General features: G+C 34.8%; 1 protein-coding gene across 18 annotated transcripts in view; it reads left to right on the top strand.

Moving 5' to 3' along the window:
* The window catches only part of MAPT (microtubule associated protein tau), a 153088-nt gene that overhangs the window by 55062 nt on the left and 76261 nt on the right, over positions 1-21765 (top strand). For 13 of the 18 annotated variants that reach the window (XR_012481159.1, XM_074260991.1, XM_074260981.1 and 10 more), the window contains exons 2-3: positions 8814-8999; positions 20288-20371. Coding sequence is in view for 17 of the 18 variants with exons in the window: in XM_074260991.1 (XP_074117092.1) it covers positions 8814-8999; positions 20288-20371 (270 nt within the window). In the remaining variant the exon portion in view is untranslated. Of the gene's footprint in view, positions 1-4675; positions 4722-8813; positions 9000-20287; positions 20372-21765 lie in introns of those variants that run through there. The other 5 variants (XM_074260993.1, XM_074260984.1, XM_074260979.1 and 2 more) reach the window with 2 other exon arrangements.

Raw genomic sequence — 21765 nt, 5'->3', positions numbered from 1 at the left:
AGTCCTAATTCCTTAGGAATTCCTTAATTCCTTAGACTTGGCTGCTGCTGTTACCGCTGGTTGGATATCAACTTTGATGGGTCTATCCCATCATTTCTGCTTTTAGAATATCAAGATTAGGGAAGAATAAACATAGAACAAAAAAATGCCAAGCCTTCTTAGACATATGGTAGTTGGATGAGAGATAAAGTAGTCAGTCACACACTCTAATGGAATATTATGGATCTTTAGTGCCCAAGAGAAAAACTCAGAAGAAGAGAGAACTCCACAACAATTAGAAGTATATCCTCAAGAAGGAGAATGGCTTGGCCACAGGTATTACAAGAGTAACTGCAAAAAGTTAAAGCAAAAAATAAACGCTAAATTGTAAGCTCTGGAGGAAATAATTGGAAGGAGAATAAATGGCATAGAACAGAAAGTAGAAAACTTTATCCAAGTAATGAACTCTCAAAAAATCAGAATAAACCAAATAGAACTCTGTGAGGTAAGTAGACATTTTAGAACAAAATCAAAAGATGAACAAATCAAAAGAAATGCACACTATCCACTATCAAAAATAACTTACTGGGGAAATTAGCAAAGAAAACAATTTAAGAATAATCAGAATCCCTAAAGCCATAACTAAAAGCAAAGTCTGAATATTGTATTTCAAGAAATCATCAATGAAAGCTGAGCAGAACTATTAAAACCAGATATCAGAATTAAAATAGAATCCCAGTTATATATTGAGTTAAATACCAAAGTGAAACTTTCACAAATGTTGTAGTTAATGTTTATAACTTTTAGGTCAAGGAAAAAATAATGTAGTCAGAAAGAATGAGCTCAAGTACCAAGAAACCATAGTCAAGGTCATACAATGTGATCTTGTAGAAGGCAAAATATAAAGACTCACAACCAAGAATTATTTAGCTTTTAAAAAGTGAGTGTAATCCTACAAGAAAAACAGATTTTAATATAATAGGAGATTTTAATAATGTCTAATTAAAGTACCAAAACTGAGTAGAAACTTTGAAATGTAAACACAGTAATCAAGAGAAACCAACAATAAAACAAATTATTCTGAAGAAATTAGAGCATGGGAAAAGAGTTTTACAGTGATGGCCTTATATTATAATGACTAAGAAGAAGCAACTACCTCTTCAGAACTCTCAATGTCTTCAAGTTTGATAGAAAGGGTCACATGAGATAAACAGGGGAATCTGATTCTATTTTGATTTTTTTTTTTAGGTTTTAGGATTGGAGACAAAAGATGGGAGTAAAAAGAGATGGAACTTATTGTTTCTCATAAGTGGGCTATGTAAGAAGCAGCATATATAAGCATAGAGAGGAGGAAATAAACATCTAACAAACTACACAGAATTGATGTTTAAAATGAATTAAAATTCTGCAGGAAAACAGACAAGAAATGGTGAAAAGAGCATTTGAGAGGATAAAGTTGGGAAAAGACTAATCATAAGCAAAGCAATCTTCAGTGTCAGAGAGTGGATTTTAGATGAGAGAAAGAATGAAAGAAAGGGTAAAGAATAATGAATGAGGATCGAGGTAAGAAAAAGAGAAGACAGATAGTGGAATGGACACAGATTGTTTCAATTTTAGATTACAGCTGTTAATTATACTTCTCTTTCACTCCCCTCTGTCATAAAAAGATAATAGTAAAAAGAGTTTGGAAAGTATAAGAGGATATGATGGAAAAGAGAACAGAAATTACAAAAATAAGGGTGAACATAAAAGGATAACTTCACCTATAAAATGGAAGAGAATTGTAGGCTATATTAAAAAGTTAAATCCAACAATATGTTGTTCTCAAGAGACATAGTTGAAGAATAAAAATTCACAAATTATTGAGATGAGGTGCTGGAATAGAATTCAGTGTGCTTTAGGATAAATTTGAAAAACAGGGAGCAATGATGATCTCAGAAAAAGTCAACAGTAAAAAAAATTAGGGAAAGCAAGAAAGCCATACTATGTTTAAAAGCACCACAAGTTGTAAAATAATCTCATATTTCTCACACACACACACACACACACACACAATTGCATAACATTTAAGTACTTAAAAGTATAAATAGATGAATATGTATGTAAAAGGTGTATTGTATATGTGTGTGTGTGTGTGTGTGTATACACAAGTCTGGAGCTGGAATTTCACCAGAGCACGGAAGCACCATCTACATGGATTAGCAATCTTTGCCTCATTATCTTGGAGAGTTTCCTCAGACTAATATGTATGTCTGTCAGAGGCTGAATTTGAACCCGCTCTTTCTCTCTGGTGTTCTATGCAATATGCTGCCTTCCCCCTCATGATGAACATAATATTAGAACATAATGGAAAAATTAGAAAGATAAGTCTTTCAGGAAATAGACTTTGGCATCTTGATTTCAGAATTGTCCTTTCTATTAAAGTACAGGGATTTGTAGAGCAGAGCCCTGACAGTCTTTAGGTTGTATGTACTAAAGTACTCGCCTCATTTAGGCCTTTGTTTCTTTGTTTTTAAAAGGGATAGATGTAAAAAGATAAAATAGATAATTTAATTGTATGAAATTAAAACTTTTGTATTCCATTTTCAAAATTAATATAACTAGATTAAGGAGGGGTCAGCTGGGAAATCTTGGTATCAAACATTTCTAATAGGAATCTGATAGTCATATAGATAATTAACAGAAATATGTAAAAAAAATCCATTCCTCAATTTAAAAAAGTTAAAGTATATCCACAGACAGTTCTCAGAAGACTTGCAGACAATTAACAGTCATATGAAAGAATATTCTAAATCATTATAAAAGAAATTCAAGCAAACCAATTTTGAAGTTTTGTCTCATGTTCAACAGATTGGCAAATAACCAGAGTCAGTAGTGGTGGAATCAGTGGTAGAAAGACTGGAATATTAATGCTCTGTTGGCAGAGCAACAATTAATTCACAAGAATTAAACCCATCATTCTATAAAATATATTGCAATTTATGTGAAAACTATGACCAAAATGTCAATTCCCTTTTATTTGCATATTCCACTGCTAAACATACTTCAAGGTTGAATGGTCAAATAACAACTGTATATACCTAATAATATGTATACATAATAATATAACATATACATATATATACACACATATACATATAATTATTTTATATAATATGTTATTTATCTATATCAAGGATAAACAAATCATAAATAATATCAATTTTGAGCTAGAGCAGTGATATCAAATTCAAATGAAAAATGAGATGATTAAGCCACACACATTGTTCTGCATATTGACTTAGAAAACCACATATTATTATTATCTATATTCTATTATATTTTTGGTTTTTTGTTAGTTATTTTTCAATTACATTTTAATCTTCTTCTGGCCACACTTGGAAGTGTGGCAGTGGTTAGTGTGTTTGAAACTTCTGCCTTAGAGGACATTGAAAATGAAACTAATGGAGTACTACTGATATAAAAAGATGAATATGATGAAAGCTGAAAAGCTTGGGAAGACTTCTAGGGACTGATGCGAAGGGAAATAAGAAGAACCAGAAAAAGTGCACACCCAATGCTCACAGTTATATAAATATACATGTAGCAAAGTTACAAAAATGTATGCTGCCAAATAGAAAATAGCTATGAGAAATCACACCTCCCTGCCTTCCTTACAGACATGGAGGACTATGGTTATAACATATTGCATATGCTCTCTGATTCTTTTCAAAGAATTGGTCAGTTTTGCTGTACTATTTATTTCTCTCTTGGAGGTAAAAAAAAAAATGGCTCTCCAGGAGGGATAAATGAAGCAGTGATACATTGGAAAATCTGGGTAATTTTTTTAAAAAAGCTAAAAGATATCAAAAAACTTTTTTTAGGGAATTAGAAATTATTGATCTTAACTTAGTGATCAATAAATCCAATGGCACAAATTACTAGGTACAGAACTTCCTATTTAACAGGGTTTTCTGAGGAAACTAGAAAGTACTTTAGAAAAAATTAGCTCAGTAGCAAATCATATAGCACAAAAAGCGCAAAATGGAAATATGCCCTAAGTGTTAAAAGTCACACTATAAAAACAGAAGAAAAGCAGATAGGTATATGTCACAATTATGGCCAGGAGGAGATTTCTTAACCAAATGAGGGATCAAGGCAGTTGTTTAGTTGTGACAACTGTCTTAAGGAGTTTTCTTAGCAGAGATATGAAGTGATTTGTCATTTCCTTCACCAAGGGATTAAGGCAAATAGGGTTAAGTGACTTATCCAGAGTCACACAGCTCATAAGTATCTGAAGCTGGATTTGAACTTAGAGTTTTGTGACTACAGGCCCATTTTCTGTACTCTGAGCCATCTAACTGCCTCTACAGAGACAATTATAAAATATAAATAATTTCAGTTACAAGAAATTTAAAAAAAATTATGAACAAAATACAACTAGATTAAAGAAAGGAAATGTCCATTGGGAAAAAAACATATATTATTTGCTTCTGATATCCAAGATATCTAGGGAACTCAATTAAATATATAAGATGAAAAGCCATTTCTCAGTGGTTAATGCTTGACCACAAAAGAAAGAAATGGGAATCCTCATTGCTTTGTAAAGGTAGAGTATTGTGAACATGGAACACTACATAAAATGTCAGACTTATTGATATATTGACTACTTTTGCTGCATTTTTTCCCTTTTCTTTTTTTCTGTTATATAGGATGGCTATCTGGGACAGAGCAAGAGAAAAGGGAAATCTTGGGAAATAAAGGTGATCTCAAAAACTATAAATACTGTATACATATAATAATGACATGTTTAAATATAACTTGTTAAGATACAGCTATCTCAATAAAACTTTAAAATAGAAATACTTTTGTTCATCCTTTATTCTTAAAGAAGACCAATGGCATCAGAGGGGTAATGTCCTCATTTGCACATGAATTGGGCCTCCCCTCTCTCCTCTAGTCATTGGAGTACAACAAAAGTCACCGAAACTGGTGAAGGCTCTTGCTGTGGTTCACGTTTGTATTTGCATTATGTTATATTTGTATTATGGTTACAAACTACTTTACATACATTCTCATTTGATCTTTGCCACAACCCTATTGAGATAGACTAGAGAAATGTCCACATCCCAATTTGCACATGAAAAAAATAAGCTTTAGACTCAGCCAAAGTCATAAAGTTAGTAATGGAATAAGCCAGAACTTGAATACAGATCCTCAGGCTTTACATCTTAAGTTCTTTCCAATTTACTGTGCTCCAAGATGAAAGACTCTTGGCAAGAGGGGGAAACATCATTGCCATCTCCCCTGTTCTCTCTCCCTTTTAGAGTTTTTTTCTCAGCACTCTGGACAGTGAATTTACTTTGATGGCACATACAGAGCTCATTGTGACTTTGCTTTCCTAAGAACTTGGATCAAAGGACCTGATCTAAGCCAAGCATCAATCTGGCCTTGAGACCAACATACAGACTCACCTAACAAGCATTCTGAGGGCCAAATAGAATAAAACTTCTAGGATAGAGTCAGCCTGCTCTAAGAAGTCTGAAGGTAACCCACAAGAGTTGGGTTCAGACCTGGCTTCAGAGTCACTTCACTTAGTTTGCCTCTGTTTCCTCATCAGTAAAATGAGTTGGTGAAAAAAATACTAGAATTCAGTCAGTTGACCGGAAGGTTAAGCAACTTGCTTAACTAGTGTGTGTCAGAAATAGTTGACCTCAAGTTTCTCTGACTAGCTTTCTATGTTTTCCATCAAGCTTCTCTCTTTGGTAGCATACCCTGTTTTTTATTATGTCATACCATTATCACGCACATTTCAGAAAATAGGCATATATGTCTGGACTCCACCAACTTGTGGTGGCTAGATACTGAAAAGCTAAGGGAGCCGCTGATCCAATCTCAGCCACTTCACTGAGATAGAGTCAAGGTTCATTTTTAAACTTGAACCCCATCTGATGCTATTATGCATTAAACTATGGGGAGTTGTGTCTATCTAATGAAAGCCATCTGCTCCAGTTTTCCCAGCAACACTATTTCTGTTCCAAATTTTATTAATCTAAAAACTCTTTGCCTATTTTTTCCATATTACAACAACAATCCTGGAGTATCCATGCAATTTGTTATTTTGTACGGTGATCAAAAACATTTATTGTTGCAGAATGGTTTTATTCACCCAAACCAAGTTGTAGCTTATCATAGAGGAAGCATAGAAAATCTTATCTTCTCTACATTCTGAAAGTGAAATGTTCAGGTGGCTGATGCAGACAGGCACATTTAATAGTCTTCATTTCAGTTTTTGTTAAGATTAAAAGTTTTTGGGAAATTGCTGTTCATTTTCTCCTAGAAATTTTCAGCAGTAATGCTTAAAAGATTTCTAAGAATCCTGGCTGATCATAGATTTTAATCTAAAAAATGTCCATTGAGCCCAATTACCTCATTTTACAAATGAGGAAAGCGAGGTTGAAAGGTTAAGTGATTTGCTAATAAATTTCAAAGGCAGGATTTGAACTCAGATCTTCTTGAGTCCAGGATTGTCCCCAAAGAGGGAATAAAAAAATCCATTTTCTTCTTTTTATTGATATGGAAAATTGAATGTCCTTCCAAATTTTGCTGATATTTTGGTTTTGCTGAAGTGGTGAGGGGAGTTTTCCCCTTATTTGCCTTTTAAAAAAACTTTTGTCATAAAGATTGACTTTCTAAATAGAGAGTGAAGTGGGGTGAAGAGGAATATATTTACATATGAAGGTAGAAGAGAAGAGCAAAAGATATCTCTTACAATTACAATTAAAAGAAGAAAACTTCAAATTCTTTGTTGTTCATTCCGTTATGTCTGATTCTTCTTGACTTCATGAATCACTGAGTCATCTACCCTCCACTATCTCCCAAAGTGTCTCCAAACTCCTTCCATATCACTATCCACCTCATTTTCTACTGTTCTCTTTTCCTTTTGCATTCAGTCTTTCCCAACATCATAGCCTTTGTTGTTGTTATTGTTGTTGAGTTGTTTCAGTCATGTCTTGACTTTTTCCATTTGGGGTTTTCTTGGCAGAGCTACTGGAGTGGTTTGCTATTTTTCATTCATTCTCTATCTCATTTGAATGAATGAAGTGAAGCAAACAGGGTTAAGTGTCCAGGGTCATAGCTAATAAGTGTCTGAGGCCAGATTTAAACTCAAGAAGATGTATGTTCCTGACTTCTGGCTCACCTAGCTGCTCCAGCATATGCCTTTTAGCACACATTTTTGGTAGATATCTCCTAAAGTTGTAAATTCATGCCAATCCCCTATAGGTTTTTAATGTCAGTTTTAGCAGAGATGTTTAATGCAAAAAAAAAAAAATTTCCAGTCTATATCTTTTTTTCTGCATTGATTTTGTTTGTGCAATAGCACTTTTAGTTTTACATAATCAAAATTGCATATCTTTGTCTTTTAAAAATTCCTCTATTTTATGTCCTTTATCAATTCCCTCACAATCCTCAGTTGTGAATAATGTTAACTTTCCAATCTCATCTCATTTTTTAAAAGTGTGATTTACTGTGATTATATTATGTAATGTAAGATACTGATAGGACCTTTGTCTTTTAATATGTAGGAAATAATACATGACATTAGGGAAAATATTAATACTTTATGTTAACATAGATACTGAACAAAATACTAAGAGGTTCATATTTTTACATAGATTGGTTTTTTTCTCTTCATTTTGTTAGTATTTTGATAGAACTGAACTAACAAAATGAAGAGAAAAAACCAAACTATGTAAAAATATGAACCTCTTTTAGTATTTTACCATGGCATGGAAGAAACTTTGGTTATTTGATGACAAGTATGGACCTCCTTGGTAGATTGTGTCTCTGTTATGAGGAGCACCTAACTATCTTTAGAAAAGTTTATCATCTTGACCACTGGCTAATGAATTTTTTAGCCTCAACAATTTTCTGAGATTATTTACTGAGTTACAGAAGTCTTCCCCTCCATCTACTCTATCTGTATCTTGTGTGTACCTGAACCTGTACCTGGTATCCCCTATTAGATTATAAACTCCTTGAAAGCAGGAACTGTTTCATTCTTTGCATTTATATAACTTTGTCTTTGCCTGGCCTACTGCTTGGTGCATAGTGAGTAATTAATAAATACTTGTTAGTTGATTGATTATTCATGTTAGAAGTGGGATTTGAACCTGGGTTGTTTCAAACAGGAAACATTTTTTGCTATCCATTTAGGATCAAATAAGACCTTTCTTTTGGCTATTTTGAGGGATTAAAATACAAAATCATTTTAAAGCATTACAGAATTTATCATATTGTTTTATCCTACACTTTCTCAATGAATGCTGATAGGAGGTGTCTCTAAAAACATTTTTAAAAATATTTTTGAATCCTCATTCTCTCTTTTTTAATAGCTTTTTATTGACAAAACATATACATGGATAATTTTTCAACATTTGACCCTTGGAAAAACTTCTGTTCCAACTTTTCCCTCTACCTCTCCCCCTAGATGGCAGGTAATCCTATACATGTTAAATATGTTAAAGTATATGTATACATATTTGTAAAGTTGTCTTGCTACACAAGAAAAATCAGAATCCTTATTGTCTTAAGAGTTTTGGGGACCACTGGCATAAATTATTGGTAGTTCCTATTAATTCCTGATTAGCCTTAAAGAGAGTATGGGGAGAATACGATAAGTACTACATTTAGCTGTCTAGAACAAGGGGCACAACCACAAAGCTTGAGTAGCTGCCCCACTGGAAGTGTCCACACTCACAGATAGTTTTCCTCGGGTACCTCTGAAGGCTCATGGTGTGACTGCTTTTTCTTCCTCCTCTCCACCTTCTCCCCTCCTTGCTTTCTCTCCCCAGGCAACTCTCTAAACAAGATGGCTGAGCAAAGACCAAGTTTCAGCATGATGGAAGACCACGCTGGGAACCAGCAGATCCATTCTGGAGAACCGTTCCAGATAGGAGGAGAGAGGAAAGACATGGCTTCTCAAGGTGGTTATACTCTGCTGCAGGACACCGAAGATGACACGGGGCATGGCTTGAAAGGTCAGTAAATGAGAAAGCAGATCTTTGTGGCCCCATGGCACAAATTATCTGCCTCTTTCTTCTCTCTTCTGATCACCAAAACCTTCAGACTGGCTTCTCCACAAGTCCTTCACCTTTCCACTCTGCTTTAATGTTTTTCTTTTTAATAAGCATTGGCTTTCTTTGCCTTTTACCTACTCTTAACATTACTGCCACCAAAAAGAAAAACAAACACAGAACCCTTGTAACAAATGTCCAAGTTGCTGTTCTTCATCATATCCATCACATTGGTGAAAATGACAAAAAGAGAAAATGACAAATGCTGAGGGGATGTGAGGAGGGAAGGATATTAATGCACTTGTTGGTGGAACTGAATTAATTGGGCCAGCCATTCTGGAAAGCAATTTGTACCTATGCCACAAACAGTTACTTAACTCTGCATATTCCTTGATCCAACAAGACCACTACTAAGCCTGTACCCCAAAGAAATTAAAAAAGGATCCATATATTCAAAAGTATTTATAGCAGCTCTTTTTGTAGTGGCAAAGAACTGGAAACTGATCATTAAATGAGGAGTGGCTGCATAAGGTATGATAATACAGTATAAATATAATGCAATACTATTGTACCATAAGAAATGATGAGAGGAATGGTTTCAGAGAAACCTAAAACTCCTCATAGGGACTCATTCAAAGTGAGGTGAGTAGAATAAGGAAAATAGTTGATACTGTAATAAAAAGAAACATCTGTTTCATCTCTGCCTAATTTGAGTATAGTAAAACCTTCCTAATTTAAATTAATGATTCCAACCTGGGTCTAAGGCTTCTTCTGTTTAAAAACCAAAAAAAAAAAGTTTTGCCAAGCTAAGGAATGGGGTTTGAAAAGAATACAGAGCTCTATTTAAGCCAAATAGGAAAATAAGTTATTTTTATCACCCTCCTTTCAAAAAAATAATTTATTAAATATATGCTATGTTCTAGTCCCCACAGATGGCAGCCTTCATTACTGGCTTATAAATTATTTTGGACCAGAACTGTGATTTTATCACTATAGAGAATTCCTCAATGAGGACTCTTCTCTACCAGTGCAGGTTGGAATCCGCTTTGCAGCTTAGTCCTATAAAATAGCCCAAAGCACAGAGAGATTGCCTAACTTACAAGGCCAGCATTTATTTAGCCAATCAGTCAATCACCAAGCATTTATTACATGTCAGCAGCAGCCATCAGTGTGCCAGGTGTTGAAGTAGATATTAAGAATGAAACCATATGTATTCCCATTCTAACATTAAACATAGAACTTGAGCAGAGGCATTCCTTTCTCTAAAACCATCTCTCTCTTACAGCCTCTAACGTGTAAGTTATCATATGATAATTCTAAATGTTTCTTATCTCTTTATGGCCAGAATAGAGGTATCCTTGGAGCCAGGAAAATCTAATTTCAAGTCCCACCTTTGACACTGATCATTTGATAATATCCTAAGCTTAATCTCTGAGACTTGGTTTCTTCATTTGTAAACTTGACGATTACCTGTGGCACCAAACTTTAAAGCGTTATATAGTAGTTTATTATAATAATAATTATTATTATATTTTGTAATAATAATTATTATTAATAAATAATTATTTATTATTATAATTATTCCTTAAAATGGGCTCCTTTAGGTCTTCACCTGGACTTTATGTATTGGAAAGTATAAAAAACTAAGAAACTTACCCACTGGCACCTGATTCTTTCTTTGGTGATTAGTTTTCAGCACCCTCCAAGGCATAGTGCTTTCCTTTATTTCCTCCCATATCAATCCTAAAGGGTCAGAGATGGATTGTATTTTAGATGTATCATTATTTTAATCTGGCCTTCCACCCTTCCTTGTTTAGTAATTCCAGACAAATGAGTTTTGCTGTTTTTTGTTTCTAACAGCAAAATACACTCTTTGCTACCTCCTGCCACCCTGAACTCCCTCTCCAGAGGCCCAACCTAGACCAAGAACTATTTCCTTCCCAGTTGATCCCAAGGAGTCGAGTTCTGCTACACAGAACTGGTTTCACTAAAAAGGCAGCTCATATGACCTTGATTGTTTTTGACCCTCCTCAGAAGGCAATACCTGAGATAAAAATCCTTGCTTGCTTACTATAAAATATTTTCCTAATTATATATCATATGTATTTAAGTAGAAAAGAGAAGGGGAAAACTTACTTTTCCCTTCTGGTGCTATTTTATTGAATGGGGTACTACAGATAATTGCTGATGGTAAAGACCAAGAAGAGAATGGAAGTAATAGCCTGGAAATTAAGCAGTCTTTTCTGTGCTTATTCAAATAAGGCTTCCTAGAGGACACAAGATTTACTGGTGCAGTCAGTCGTGCCTTGAACCTGTTAGTATCTTCTTCTCTGCTTTATGGGAGCTGACATCATGAAAGAGGAGAGAAATAAGTAGTATTTATTAGGGCTTTGAGTAAAAAACAAAACAAAAAACCTTTTTTTCCCAGCTTGATCAGAGAAGGCTGCTGTAGGAGCAAGGAAGTGAGAAGCTTGAATAAAGAAAGTGTTACAGTTGAAGTAGGCTGATTCTTAGAGGATTTCTCTCGATGATTTCAGGATTCACCTTCACCTGACCTTCATGGGAAAGACCCTCCTAGAGCTCTTCAGGGACATTCTATTTTGCCAACGTGAGTTTTTTAGTTGCCCTGAGTTGTAGCTACTTGCAAAATAAATGCTGCTCAGGCTTTACTAAATCCTTGCTATGCACAGGAGGAAACTGAGCATTTATATAAAATAACATGAAGTTTATAAAAATTTTTTTCTTTTTTGGATTCTTTTGTGTTTGAAGGGTGAAATGGAAATGGAGAGGTATTTCAGACCCAGATAAACTTGAATGATAATAACATTTCCTTCAAATGTGATTTTTTTCAGAAATTTAATATTTCCCCAATTATATATAAAAACAATTTTAACCTTCAGTTTTTATTATTTTTACTTCCAAATTTTCTCTTATCTTTCTATCTCTCATCCCTCCCAAGTTGGCAAGCATTTGATAAAGATTATATTGTGCTGTTGTGCAAAACTTTTCCTGTATTAGTAATGTTTAAAAAAAAAAAAAGAAAAGAAAAGAAAAGAAAAATTTAAGAACTAAAAAAACCCAGCATGCTTTGGTCTGTATTCAAATTCTGTTAGTTCCATCTATGAAGGTAGACAGCATTTTTCATCATAGGTTCTAAAGAATTGTCTTAGATCTTTGTATTGCTGAGAATAAGTCAGTCACAGTTGATCAGTGTATAATAATACTGTTACTTTATATAGTGTTCACATGGTTCTGTTCATTTTACTTTGTATTAATTCATATAAGTCTTTTCATTTCATCATAGCACATTTTCATCATAATCACATGTCATAATTTGTTCAGCCATTCCCAATTTTTCACCACCTATAAAAATATTTTTTTGTACATATAAGTCCTTTTCCTTTTTTTCTCTTTGGGATACAAATAGTAGTGGTATTGTTAGGTTTGTAGCCCTTTGGGCCTAATTCTAAATTGCTTCCCACAATGGTTGGATCAGTTCACAACTGCACCAACAATGCATTAGTCTCATTTTCCCACATCCCTTTCAACATTTGTAATTTTCTTTTTCTGTTATGTTAACCAATGTGATAGCTATAAAATGGTATCTCCGAATTGTTTTAATTTTCATTTTTCTAATCAGTTATTTAGAACATTTTTTCTTATGACTTTAGATCTCTTTTATTTTTTTAATCTAAAAACTGCCTGTTCATATCCTTTTACCATATCCTTTTACCATTATCAATTGGGAAATGTATCAGATTCATGTAAATTTGACTCAGTTTTCTGATGAAACCTTTATCAAAGAAAATTGCTACAAAAAATTTCCCCATTCTTTTCAATTACAGATTTAAAAAAAACACATTCTGAAGTCATCAATAGGTAAAAAGGAACCCATATACAAAAAGATTAAGAACCCTGCTTTAGTGAATGTGTTATTAATGTTACCTTTCTAGGTAAGATAAATGTTTGCATTTTAAAAGGGAAATTTTAGCCACTGTGCAAGTGGAAAGGGAAATATTCCTGGACAGAGGTCATCCTTCAAATATGCTGCCTATTGTTTGGGGGTAAAGTCCTGTGACTAGAGCATGTTTTATAAGATACCCTGGAAGCTACTCTAAAGGCTATCTCCCTTGGAAGTTAGGATGTAATAATAATAATAGTAGTAATAACTATTTAAATTTTTGTCCATAATCTTCAAAACTATTGGCTTAATTTTTAGTTCAAAGAAAAGAGCTATATAATTAAATGCTAAAATAAAAAGGTAGCATTTTCCCAATAAATCTCACAAATACACATACACCATAAGTGGTCAATTAAGATAATCTCAAAGGGAGGGCACTTAGCTGAAACTTGAAGGAAGTATTAGAGATCCCCAGAACCACCAATGAATTATGGTTTTCCTTAGATCTTTTTATAGATCTTTTACTTGGCAAATGTAACACAATGAGTTTTCATCCATGAAGATTTTGGCTTTGAAAACAGGCCCATTTCCACCCTTGTATAGTCCATCTCTCCCCCTTTCCCATCCTCCATACACACACAGGGTGAACAGGCATTTCTTTCTAGAAGGTTATTTACAATTAGTATTCTGCCTGAAAACGGACTTGGGCCAAGGCTGGAGCTAACTAACTGAAGGATTTGGGCAAGTGATACCAGTGGAAAAGAAATACATCCTTTAAATTTGGTTTCCTGACAATGAATTTTAAATTTCAAAACCTCAAAGCTTGTTTTTCTTTTTTTCAAGTAAAACCAGAGTAAGAGAATGGCCTTCTTGATGTCTCAACCTGACAACAACTGTTAGATCTGTTTCAGAGGGAACCTCTGGCTAGGGCCTAAGGCAACAATAGCCTGTTTTCCTATTTTCATCATTAACATTTGCAGTCCAAAGTCTGGGAGATCAGAGACCTCTCCCAGTCCTCCTTAATGCTGGTGCCTAGGATCGTCTCCAGTTTACCCTGTTCCTCTCATTGTTGTCCATCATTGTTCACATGCTTTCTCTCCCATTAGATTTCGAGCCACTTGAGGGGAAGAGACCGTTTTTGCTTTTTTTTTTTTTTGTTTGTTTGTTTGTTTGTTTGTTTGTTTGCATGCCCAAGGCTTAGTCCAATGGTTAGTATATAGTGTATGTGTTTAAAGCTTAAGCATTTCTTAAGATCTTCTATTCCTCATGTGAAAGAATAACCCAAGGCTGATGTGCTGGAGCCAATTAAGGAAATGATTAAAGGAACGAAGGGGCATTTAATAAGCATTTAGTGTGTACCAGACTTTGGGCTAAATACTGCCCTAAACATTGGAGAGACAAATATAAAGGACAGCCCTCAGAGAATTTGCTTTCTCATCCCTTCAGGATCAGGTGCTTTCTGCCTTTCCAGGCAGATACCTCAGCACCTCATCCCCAGATAGCACAAGAGGGAGCTTGGAGAAGGTGGAGCTGTAGGCACACAAGGGCAGGGGCAGCAAAGGCACCTTTGAGAGGTGGAGCTGGCACCCTGATTTGGAAAAAGCTGAAAAGCAATGTTGTGATGGGATACAGAGCGGGAGTGGGAAAAGCATTCTAGCAATTAATGACTTACAGCCTCTACCAAGCAGAGAGAGAGGGATAATCTATAGAAAAGAATTTCCCCATGCAAAGAGTGATGGTTTTGGACTCAAACAACCTGGATTCCAATCCCAACCCTCCTAATTACCTGCCAGTGTGGCCCTGGGCAATACATTTCATCTCTGTAGGCCTTGGGGTCCTCATCAGTTGCACTAAATCACTTTTAGGTCCTTTGTAATTCTACACGTGTGATCCTGTGAATTCTAACATAAAAGTTATGTATAATGTAGAACAAAGAGCAGTTACTGAAGAGCACTAAGGAGGTGGGTATCTAGATATCTATGGGTCGGAGTAATGGGCATTGAAGGCTAACTGAAAAGTGAATGATTCCTCAGATAGGGGGCATCTAAAATTCAAAAATGTTTTTTAAATTTTTTATTCATTTTAACTTTAAATATAAAAAGACAGAAAAATTTTCTATGTATACAACACAACATAGAAAGAGGGTGTAATATGAAACCATAATTTCTCATTTAACAGATTGCTTTTTTTCAAAAAACTGTTATAAATATGTTTCTTTCATTCTCTGTTGTACACTTTAAAAAAAAATTTTTCTCCCACCCCATTCTGCTCTAGAGATGGCTACCATTTCTCTCTCTCTCTCTCTCTCTCTCTCTCTCTCTCTCTCTCTCTCTCTCTCTCTCTCTCTCTCTCTCTCTCTCTTTCACACACACGTGTATATATACATATAGAGATATATTTCCATACATACATATATATATATATGAAACCCATACTACACATACTTCTGTTTATCAGTTCTTTCTCTGAAGGTAAATCTTCCTTCATAGTTCCTTTGTAGTTTATCTAAATATTTATAATACTTATAAATAGCTTGATCATTTAAAAATTATTCATTGAACAATACTATATTATTCTATTTATATATATGGAATATACTTTTATATTCTATATAATTACTATGTAACACAATACTGCTACTACTGTATATAATATTCTTTTGATTCTGATCACTTCATTTTTCATTATTTATGCGTCTTTCCATGTTTTTCTAAAATGAACCAGCTCATTATTTCTAATAGCACAGAAATGTCTAATACAATTATATACCACACCTTGTTTAGACATTTCCTAGTTGATGAACATTCCCTCAATTTCCAGTTCTTTACTAACCACAAAGAGGGCTACTATAAATATTTTAGAACATGTAGATTCTTTCACTTTTTCCCTAATCATTTTAGGAAACAGATCTGATGGTTATATTGCTAGATCAAAAAATATACACAGTTTTAAAACTCTTTGAGCATAATTCCAGATTACTCTATAAAATGGCTAGATTAGTTCACAGTTCTACCAACAGTGTATTAGAATCCCAATTTTTCCACATTCTCTCCAAGATTTGCCATTTTTCTCTTCTCTCATTTTTGCCAAGCTGATTGATATTAGATAACATCTCAAAGTTGTTTTAATTTACATTTCCCTAACCAATATTGATTTGAAGCATTATCTTATATGACTATAGCTTTGATTTCATCATCCAAAAAAATACTTGTTCATATCCTTTGACCATTTATCAATTGGGAAATGATTCATATTCTTATAAATTTGACAAACTTCTCAATATATTTGAGATATGAAAACCCTTATCAATGAAAAAATTGCCTATAAATTGTTTTCCCCAGTTTTCTGCTTTCCTTCTAATCTTGACTACATTGATTTTACTTGTACAGGTTACAGAAGTCTTAAATGATGAGGAGGAAACCATGATCTAGGATAGTGGGGTTCCAAAACCCTTTTTAAGGGGTCTTTAAGGTCAAAACTATTTTCAAAATACTAAAACATTTGCCTATTGAAATATTCCTGCTTTTTCCAAAGACATATCTTTATGAGGACAGATTTTCTTCATATGCAATCAAAACAACTTATATTACAATAGATTGAATGCCTAAGTAGATATGAGAAAATCTACCTTTTGTCTATAAAGTCAAACATTAAAAAAGATTTTCAAAAATATGTAAAACAATGTCCCTCTTTTCACTAATTTTTTTGTTTTGGAAAATAATTTCATTAAAATGTTATTTGTGCTGATTTGTAGTGTGGGTTTATTATTATTTTAAATGAATAAGCATTTTAAAATTTATTAGTTGTAATTTCTAATATAATCAGTTCTATAGTTATTGAGAGTATGTTGGTAAATGTTTACTATGTAGTTGAGGGAGAGAGGGGATTTTGCCACACTTTAAGTTTAATCTGCATAATTTTGACACACTTTAAGTTTAATGTGCTATTTTTTCCATCACTTTCCTAAGTTTAGACAGTTCACAAAACAAGTCAAGCCCTGATTTGTAGTGTTTACTATTTCTGATGTGTAGATTTAGAAATTGATTGAGCTATTTTGAGCCGCTTTTTGCATACTTCTGCATATAACCTGTATAAACAAAAGCTGTTTGGAGAGTTTCATTAATTTTTAAGAATGTCAAGAGGTCCTTAGACCAAAAAGTTTGAGAACCACTCATGCAGGGTTTCAGTGAAAGGAGCAAGTAGAGAACGTGTCTGAAAAAAGCAAAACTGATTCTACGTGAAGGAAAGGCCAGAAGTGAATTCAGAGAATAGTTTTATTGCCCTTTCTCAGAATACCCATAACATGATGAGTTACCCAGTGGATGAACAATTTGGAGCCAGAGAAGAAAGGAGGATGAAGAGAACACTTCACCCTTTATTGTATTTACTTCAAAACTGACAATGAGGGACCTCCAGTCTGAAATGTCTAGTGACTAATCTGAGGCATCAGCTTCAGGGCTGACCAATAGGTATATAAAGAACATAACTGCATTAATGAGACAGGATGATATTATCAAGTATCTTTGTATTACCAGGTAACCTTAGAAAGCTATTTTCCCTCTAAGGACCTCAGTTTCCCCATTTTTAAATAAGGAAATTGGTCGAGATCAGGGGTTAGCAATCATGGTAGCTTCTTATTATTCCTTGAGCACTTGTATGTGAATTTTTTCTTCCAAATAAATTAAGGAGTCTATATGTTAATAAATAAGCAAACTATGAGAGATTAATTGCTTAACTTTAAGTATCACTCAAGCCTAAAGTTATATTCAGTTCATACACACACACACACACATACAGAGCACACCCACTGGAGTACCTTATTTGGGTCTCCTCTCCATAATCCCTGTCTTCATATATAAAATTTCATCTGCTGCACTCCTTACCCTCTAGATTCATTGCCATGCTTCTTCCTACTCTTTATCCTGTTTCCTCCTCTTCTCATCCTTTCAGGATCAGGTGCTTTCTGCCTTTCCATGCAGATACCTCAGCACCTGATCCCCAGAACTCCCATGGGCAATCAGATCTGCACATGTATGTATTATATAGAGATAAGTTCCCACAGATGTGAATAATATACACTAGTGCTAATGTTTTGGTTGTCTCAGTGTGTCTATGTATTTCTTGTCTCTCCCCATCAGATGGGAAAATTCTTAAGAACAGAGATTCATGTCTTAAAATTACTTTGTTTGTTCACACAGTTCTAGTGCAGCGTTATCTGTGCAGTGAGCATTCATTCAATTAAATGTTTTCTTTTTACAACCTTGATTAGCTTGGCACTGGGGTGCTTGGGGAATCCACTGCTACCTAGATGAAGCTGTTGATGCTGATTTACAGTGGTGGGGAGATGAAACATTCAAGTGGGTAATTTCATGTCTTCAGTGAACCTGACATAACTTGTTTTAAATATTTAAGTAGTTCCATATTAGAAAAAGAACCTTAACAAGCCATTGAATGCACTCCCTAAGGGAAAAAAATTATATATATATACATTACTTGCCTTTAAAAGGTCCCTGAAAGTAGGGGTGAGAATGCTAACAGATTATGTTCACTTAGCATTCTTTTACAAGTATTCCAAAACATTTTTCTCACTTAATGATCCTCCATTGAAAGAAAGTATGGAGAATTCAGGCTTAGCGAAAACAGAAGGCTAAATATAAACTTAATATGTTTAAGAAATACACTCTGAATAAGAGTGGCTGTCACCTTTCAGGAAAAGGAACCAACTATTCTCCTTTCTTCTTCTTATCAACCTTCCATTAATTAAATGAACTAAAATATAAAGCAGATGCTCTGTGGTTATTTGCAAATTTGGGTGTTAAGTTTGTGTTTAGCCTGCTATTCTTAAAGCTACTGTTTTATTAAAGTAAGAACTTCTGTTTTATTTAGAATTTAGGTAACTCCTTTTAATGCAATATCATTGCAATATAGATGCCTCCATTCGTTCCAAACTGCAAGGAATAAAGTATAGAGAATTTAATGATGCTTGGTTGTGTGTGACTCTGTGACACCTTTTGGGATATGGATACTGGAATGGTTTGGGATTCCTTCTCCAAATTATTTTATTGATGAGGAAATTGAGGTAGACAGTGACTTTCCAAGGTAGAGTAAGTAACTTTCCAAGGTCACTTAGCTAGTTACTGTCTTCCTGAATGCAGGCCCAACACTCCCCTTTATCTTGCTGCCCCATAGAGACCTACTAGAAGTCAAAGCCATATGAGGACAGGATATAGTACCTCTCCTGCCCGTATTCTTTTCTGCTGCTAAAGTAGACCCCAGAATGCTTTTAGTAAGCATACAAAAAACAAGTCTAAATTCCAGTACTATTGTTCAGTTAACAAAAAGCAGTTAATTGATCAATCTGTACAGTAGACTTACAAAACATCAAATATAAATTTCTAGCAGGATTGTTCCCAGACTTTCTATCTGAACTCCATTTAAAAAACAACAAGAAGATGATAATCATTTTTATTAGATCTCTAATTTCATTATTGTAAGAAAACTTCCTATAAGGAAATTCCAAGAAGATCATCACCTAAACAATTTCCAAAAATAATAATGACAACAATAGCAACAGCAACAACAATAATAATAATGATAGCTGACATTTACATAGCCTCATATTTCTCAAGCTGTGCTTCAAAGAAATGTGGAATCCCCTTAAGTTTATTTTAGGGTTTTTTTTAAGTGAATTTTACATTATTTGTTAATGGTCATTAAAAATAAATTTTAAAAATTTTATTACAAAAGCATTTTCCAAAGTTTTGTTTAAAATAAAGGGAAAAGTTTGAGAAGCACTCATACACTACGTTAAGGCCTCCAAATCCTCTTAAGACTTTGTCCACCTAGGCTAACTGCTCACTAATTACCATCTTCAGGTTTCTCATCTATAAAATGAGAAGCTTGGACTATTAGCAAAATGAAGACATATTTTTGTACCCAATTTTACTTTAAATGTAGAGAGCCAAGTTCAATAAATAAGTGGATTTGGACCATTAACCAAGGCATAAATTTTTACTTGAACATTTAGCTTTGGAATAGGAAGTGAGAACAGAAGCCCAGTACGATACATCTCCCGAATCTTCTGATTGCTCTGGCTGCCCTCCCTAGCCCTCAGTATCCCTTCCTTTTCTCAAACATGCTGATATAGGGCTGCAGCATTTACAGGTGAGTTCTGCAGCATCATAGCTGGACATTTCTTTTTCAGGCTTGTATTGTATTTCAGCATCTCATCTGTTTGAGATGTGGGGTAATTGTCAGATTCTAAAATCTCCACCACAACCCACAGAAGGTTCTCGTGGCTTAGGCAGGAAGAGCGGCAGTCGTTCTGAAGGCTTCCTCGTGTATGTTACAGGATATTCTCCACACATCCCAGCTGATGATGGATCGGATGAACAGGTCTCTACAACTTCTGCTAAGAGCACTCCAACTACAGAAGGTGGGGACTTGCTTCTTTCCTTGCTCCCTTCATCCAGTGCCTGGCCATGCTCCCTGCCTTTATTTTGCAATGCTTACAACCAATCCATTTCATCTTTCTTTGACCAAATGACCAAATGTTCCCTGTACTCCTGGAACAGAGGGATGCTTTTTTAGCTTTCAAGGGATGGGCCCTGAGATAGGAGGAGTCTCTCTTCCATTCACTTGCTACTCATTACAATGGCTGCAGTCTCTTTGCTTTGGATGCAGAGCTCTTTGGAAGTGTTTCTTTATGTAAAGTTGGACCCACCCTTTTTTTTCTTTTCCACATTGTTTTACCATCAGATCTGGGTCTGCCGCATCTTGGGCTCTGTGCCCAGTCGTGGCCTTGTCCGCTAGCTTTTTAGACTAAGGACTTTTTGGTCCCGTAAAGCATCATATGTGTTGTTAGATTCTCAGATCAGCTTTGCCCATGTTAATCATATTCTTTTCTCTCTGGGATGGTTTAGACCAGCCATAAACGGCTGCTCCAATATTCCCTTCACTCCTTGAAAACTTAGCCAGAAAAAAACATATCTCAAAATGTATCTCATCTGAGGGGAAAGCTGGCTACCTTGACTCCCTTCCCATTGTCCAATGGAGGAACTTCAGTACCTCTCCAAGATTCTCTTGGGATTTATTGGGAAAGCATTTATTGAACATCTACTGTGTTCTCAACACCAGAGAACAATGAATTGGGAAATACTCATCAAGGATATTCTAGAAGGGAATCTCTGTTCATATATTGATTAAACTTCAAACCCTTTGGTAAATCCTTTTGTTCTTCATTCAGTCAGTTGTGTCCAATTCTTCATGACCCCTTGGACCATCACACACCAATACTGACCATGAGGGTTTCTTGACAAAGATACTGGAGTGGTTTGCCATTTTCTTCTCCAGTGTTGTGACTTGCCAAGGATCACACAGCTAGTAAATGTCTGAGGGCAGATTTGAACTCAGATCGTCTTGACACTCCAGGCCTAGTACTCTATCTCCTGGGCCACCTAGTTGCCTCATCTTTAGGTGGATACCAAATATCATAACTGAAATATGAACATAAAGGAAATATAATACATATTCCATGCTTTAGCTCTTTGAGCTTTACAAAATGCTTTTCTCACAATGACTCCATGAAGTACATAGTATATGAATTATTGTTCCCATTTTAGAGATAAAGAAACTGAGAGGGGGTAAAATCATTTTCTGATGACCACATAGTTAGCAAGTGTCAGAGCCAGAATTTGAACTTGGTCTCCTGACTTAAAGCCCAGCTTACTTCCCACTTATATCATAGTTCCTCTTTTTGAGCTAAAGTCTAGGCTAATGGTTAAAGCAAAAACTTCTAAGGCAAAATGCAATGCACAAGCAATCTCATTT

The sequence above is a fragment of the Sminthopsis crassicaudata genome, chromosome 4, assembly GCF_048593235.1.
Source record: "Sminthopsis crassicaudata isolate SCR6 chromosome 4, ASM4859323v1, whole genome shotgun sequence".
NCBI lineage: Eukaryota > Metazoa > Chordata > Mammalia > Dasyuromorphia > Dasyuridae > Sminthopsis > Sminthopsis crassicaudata.
This window is presented reverse-complemented; position numbering and strand designations above follow the sequence as displayed.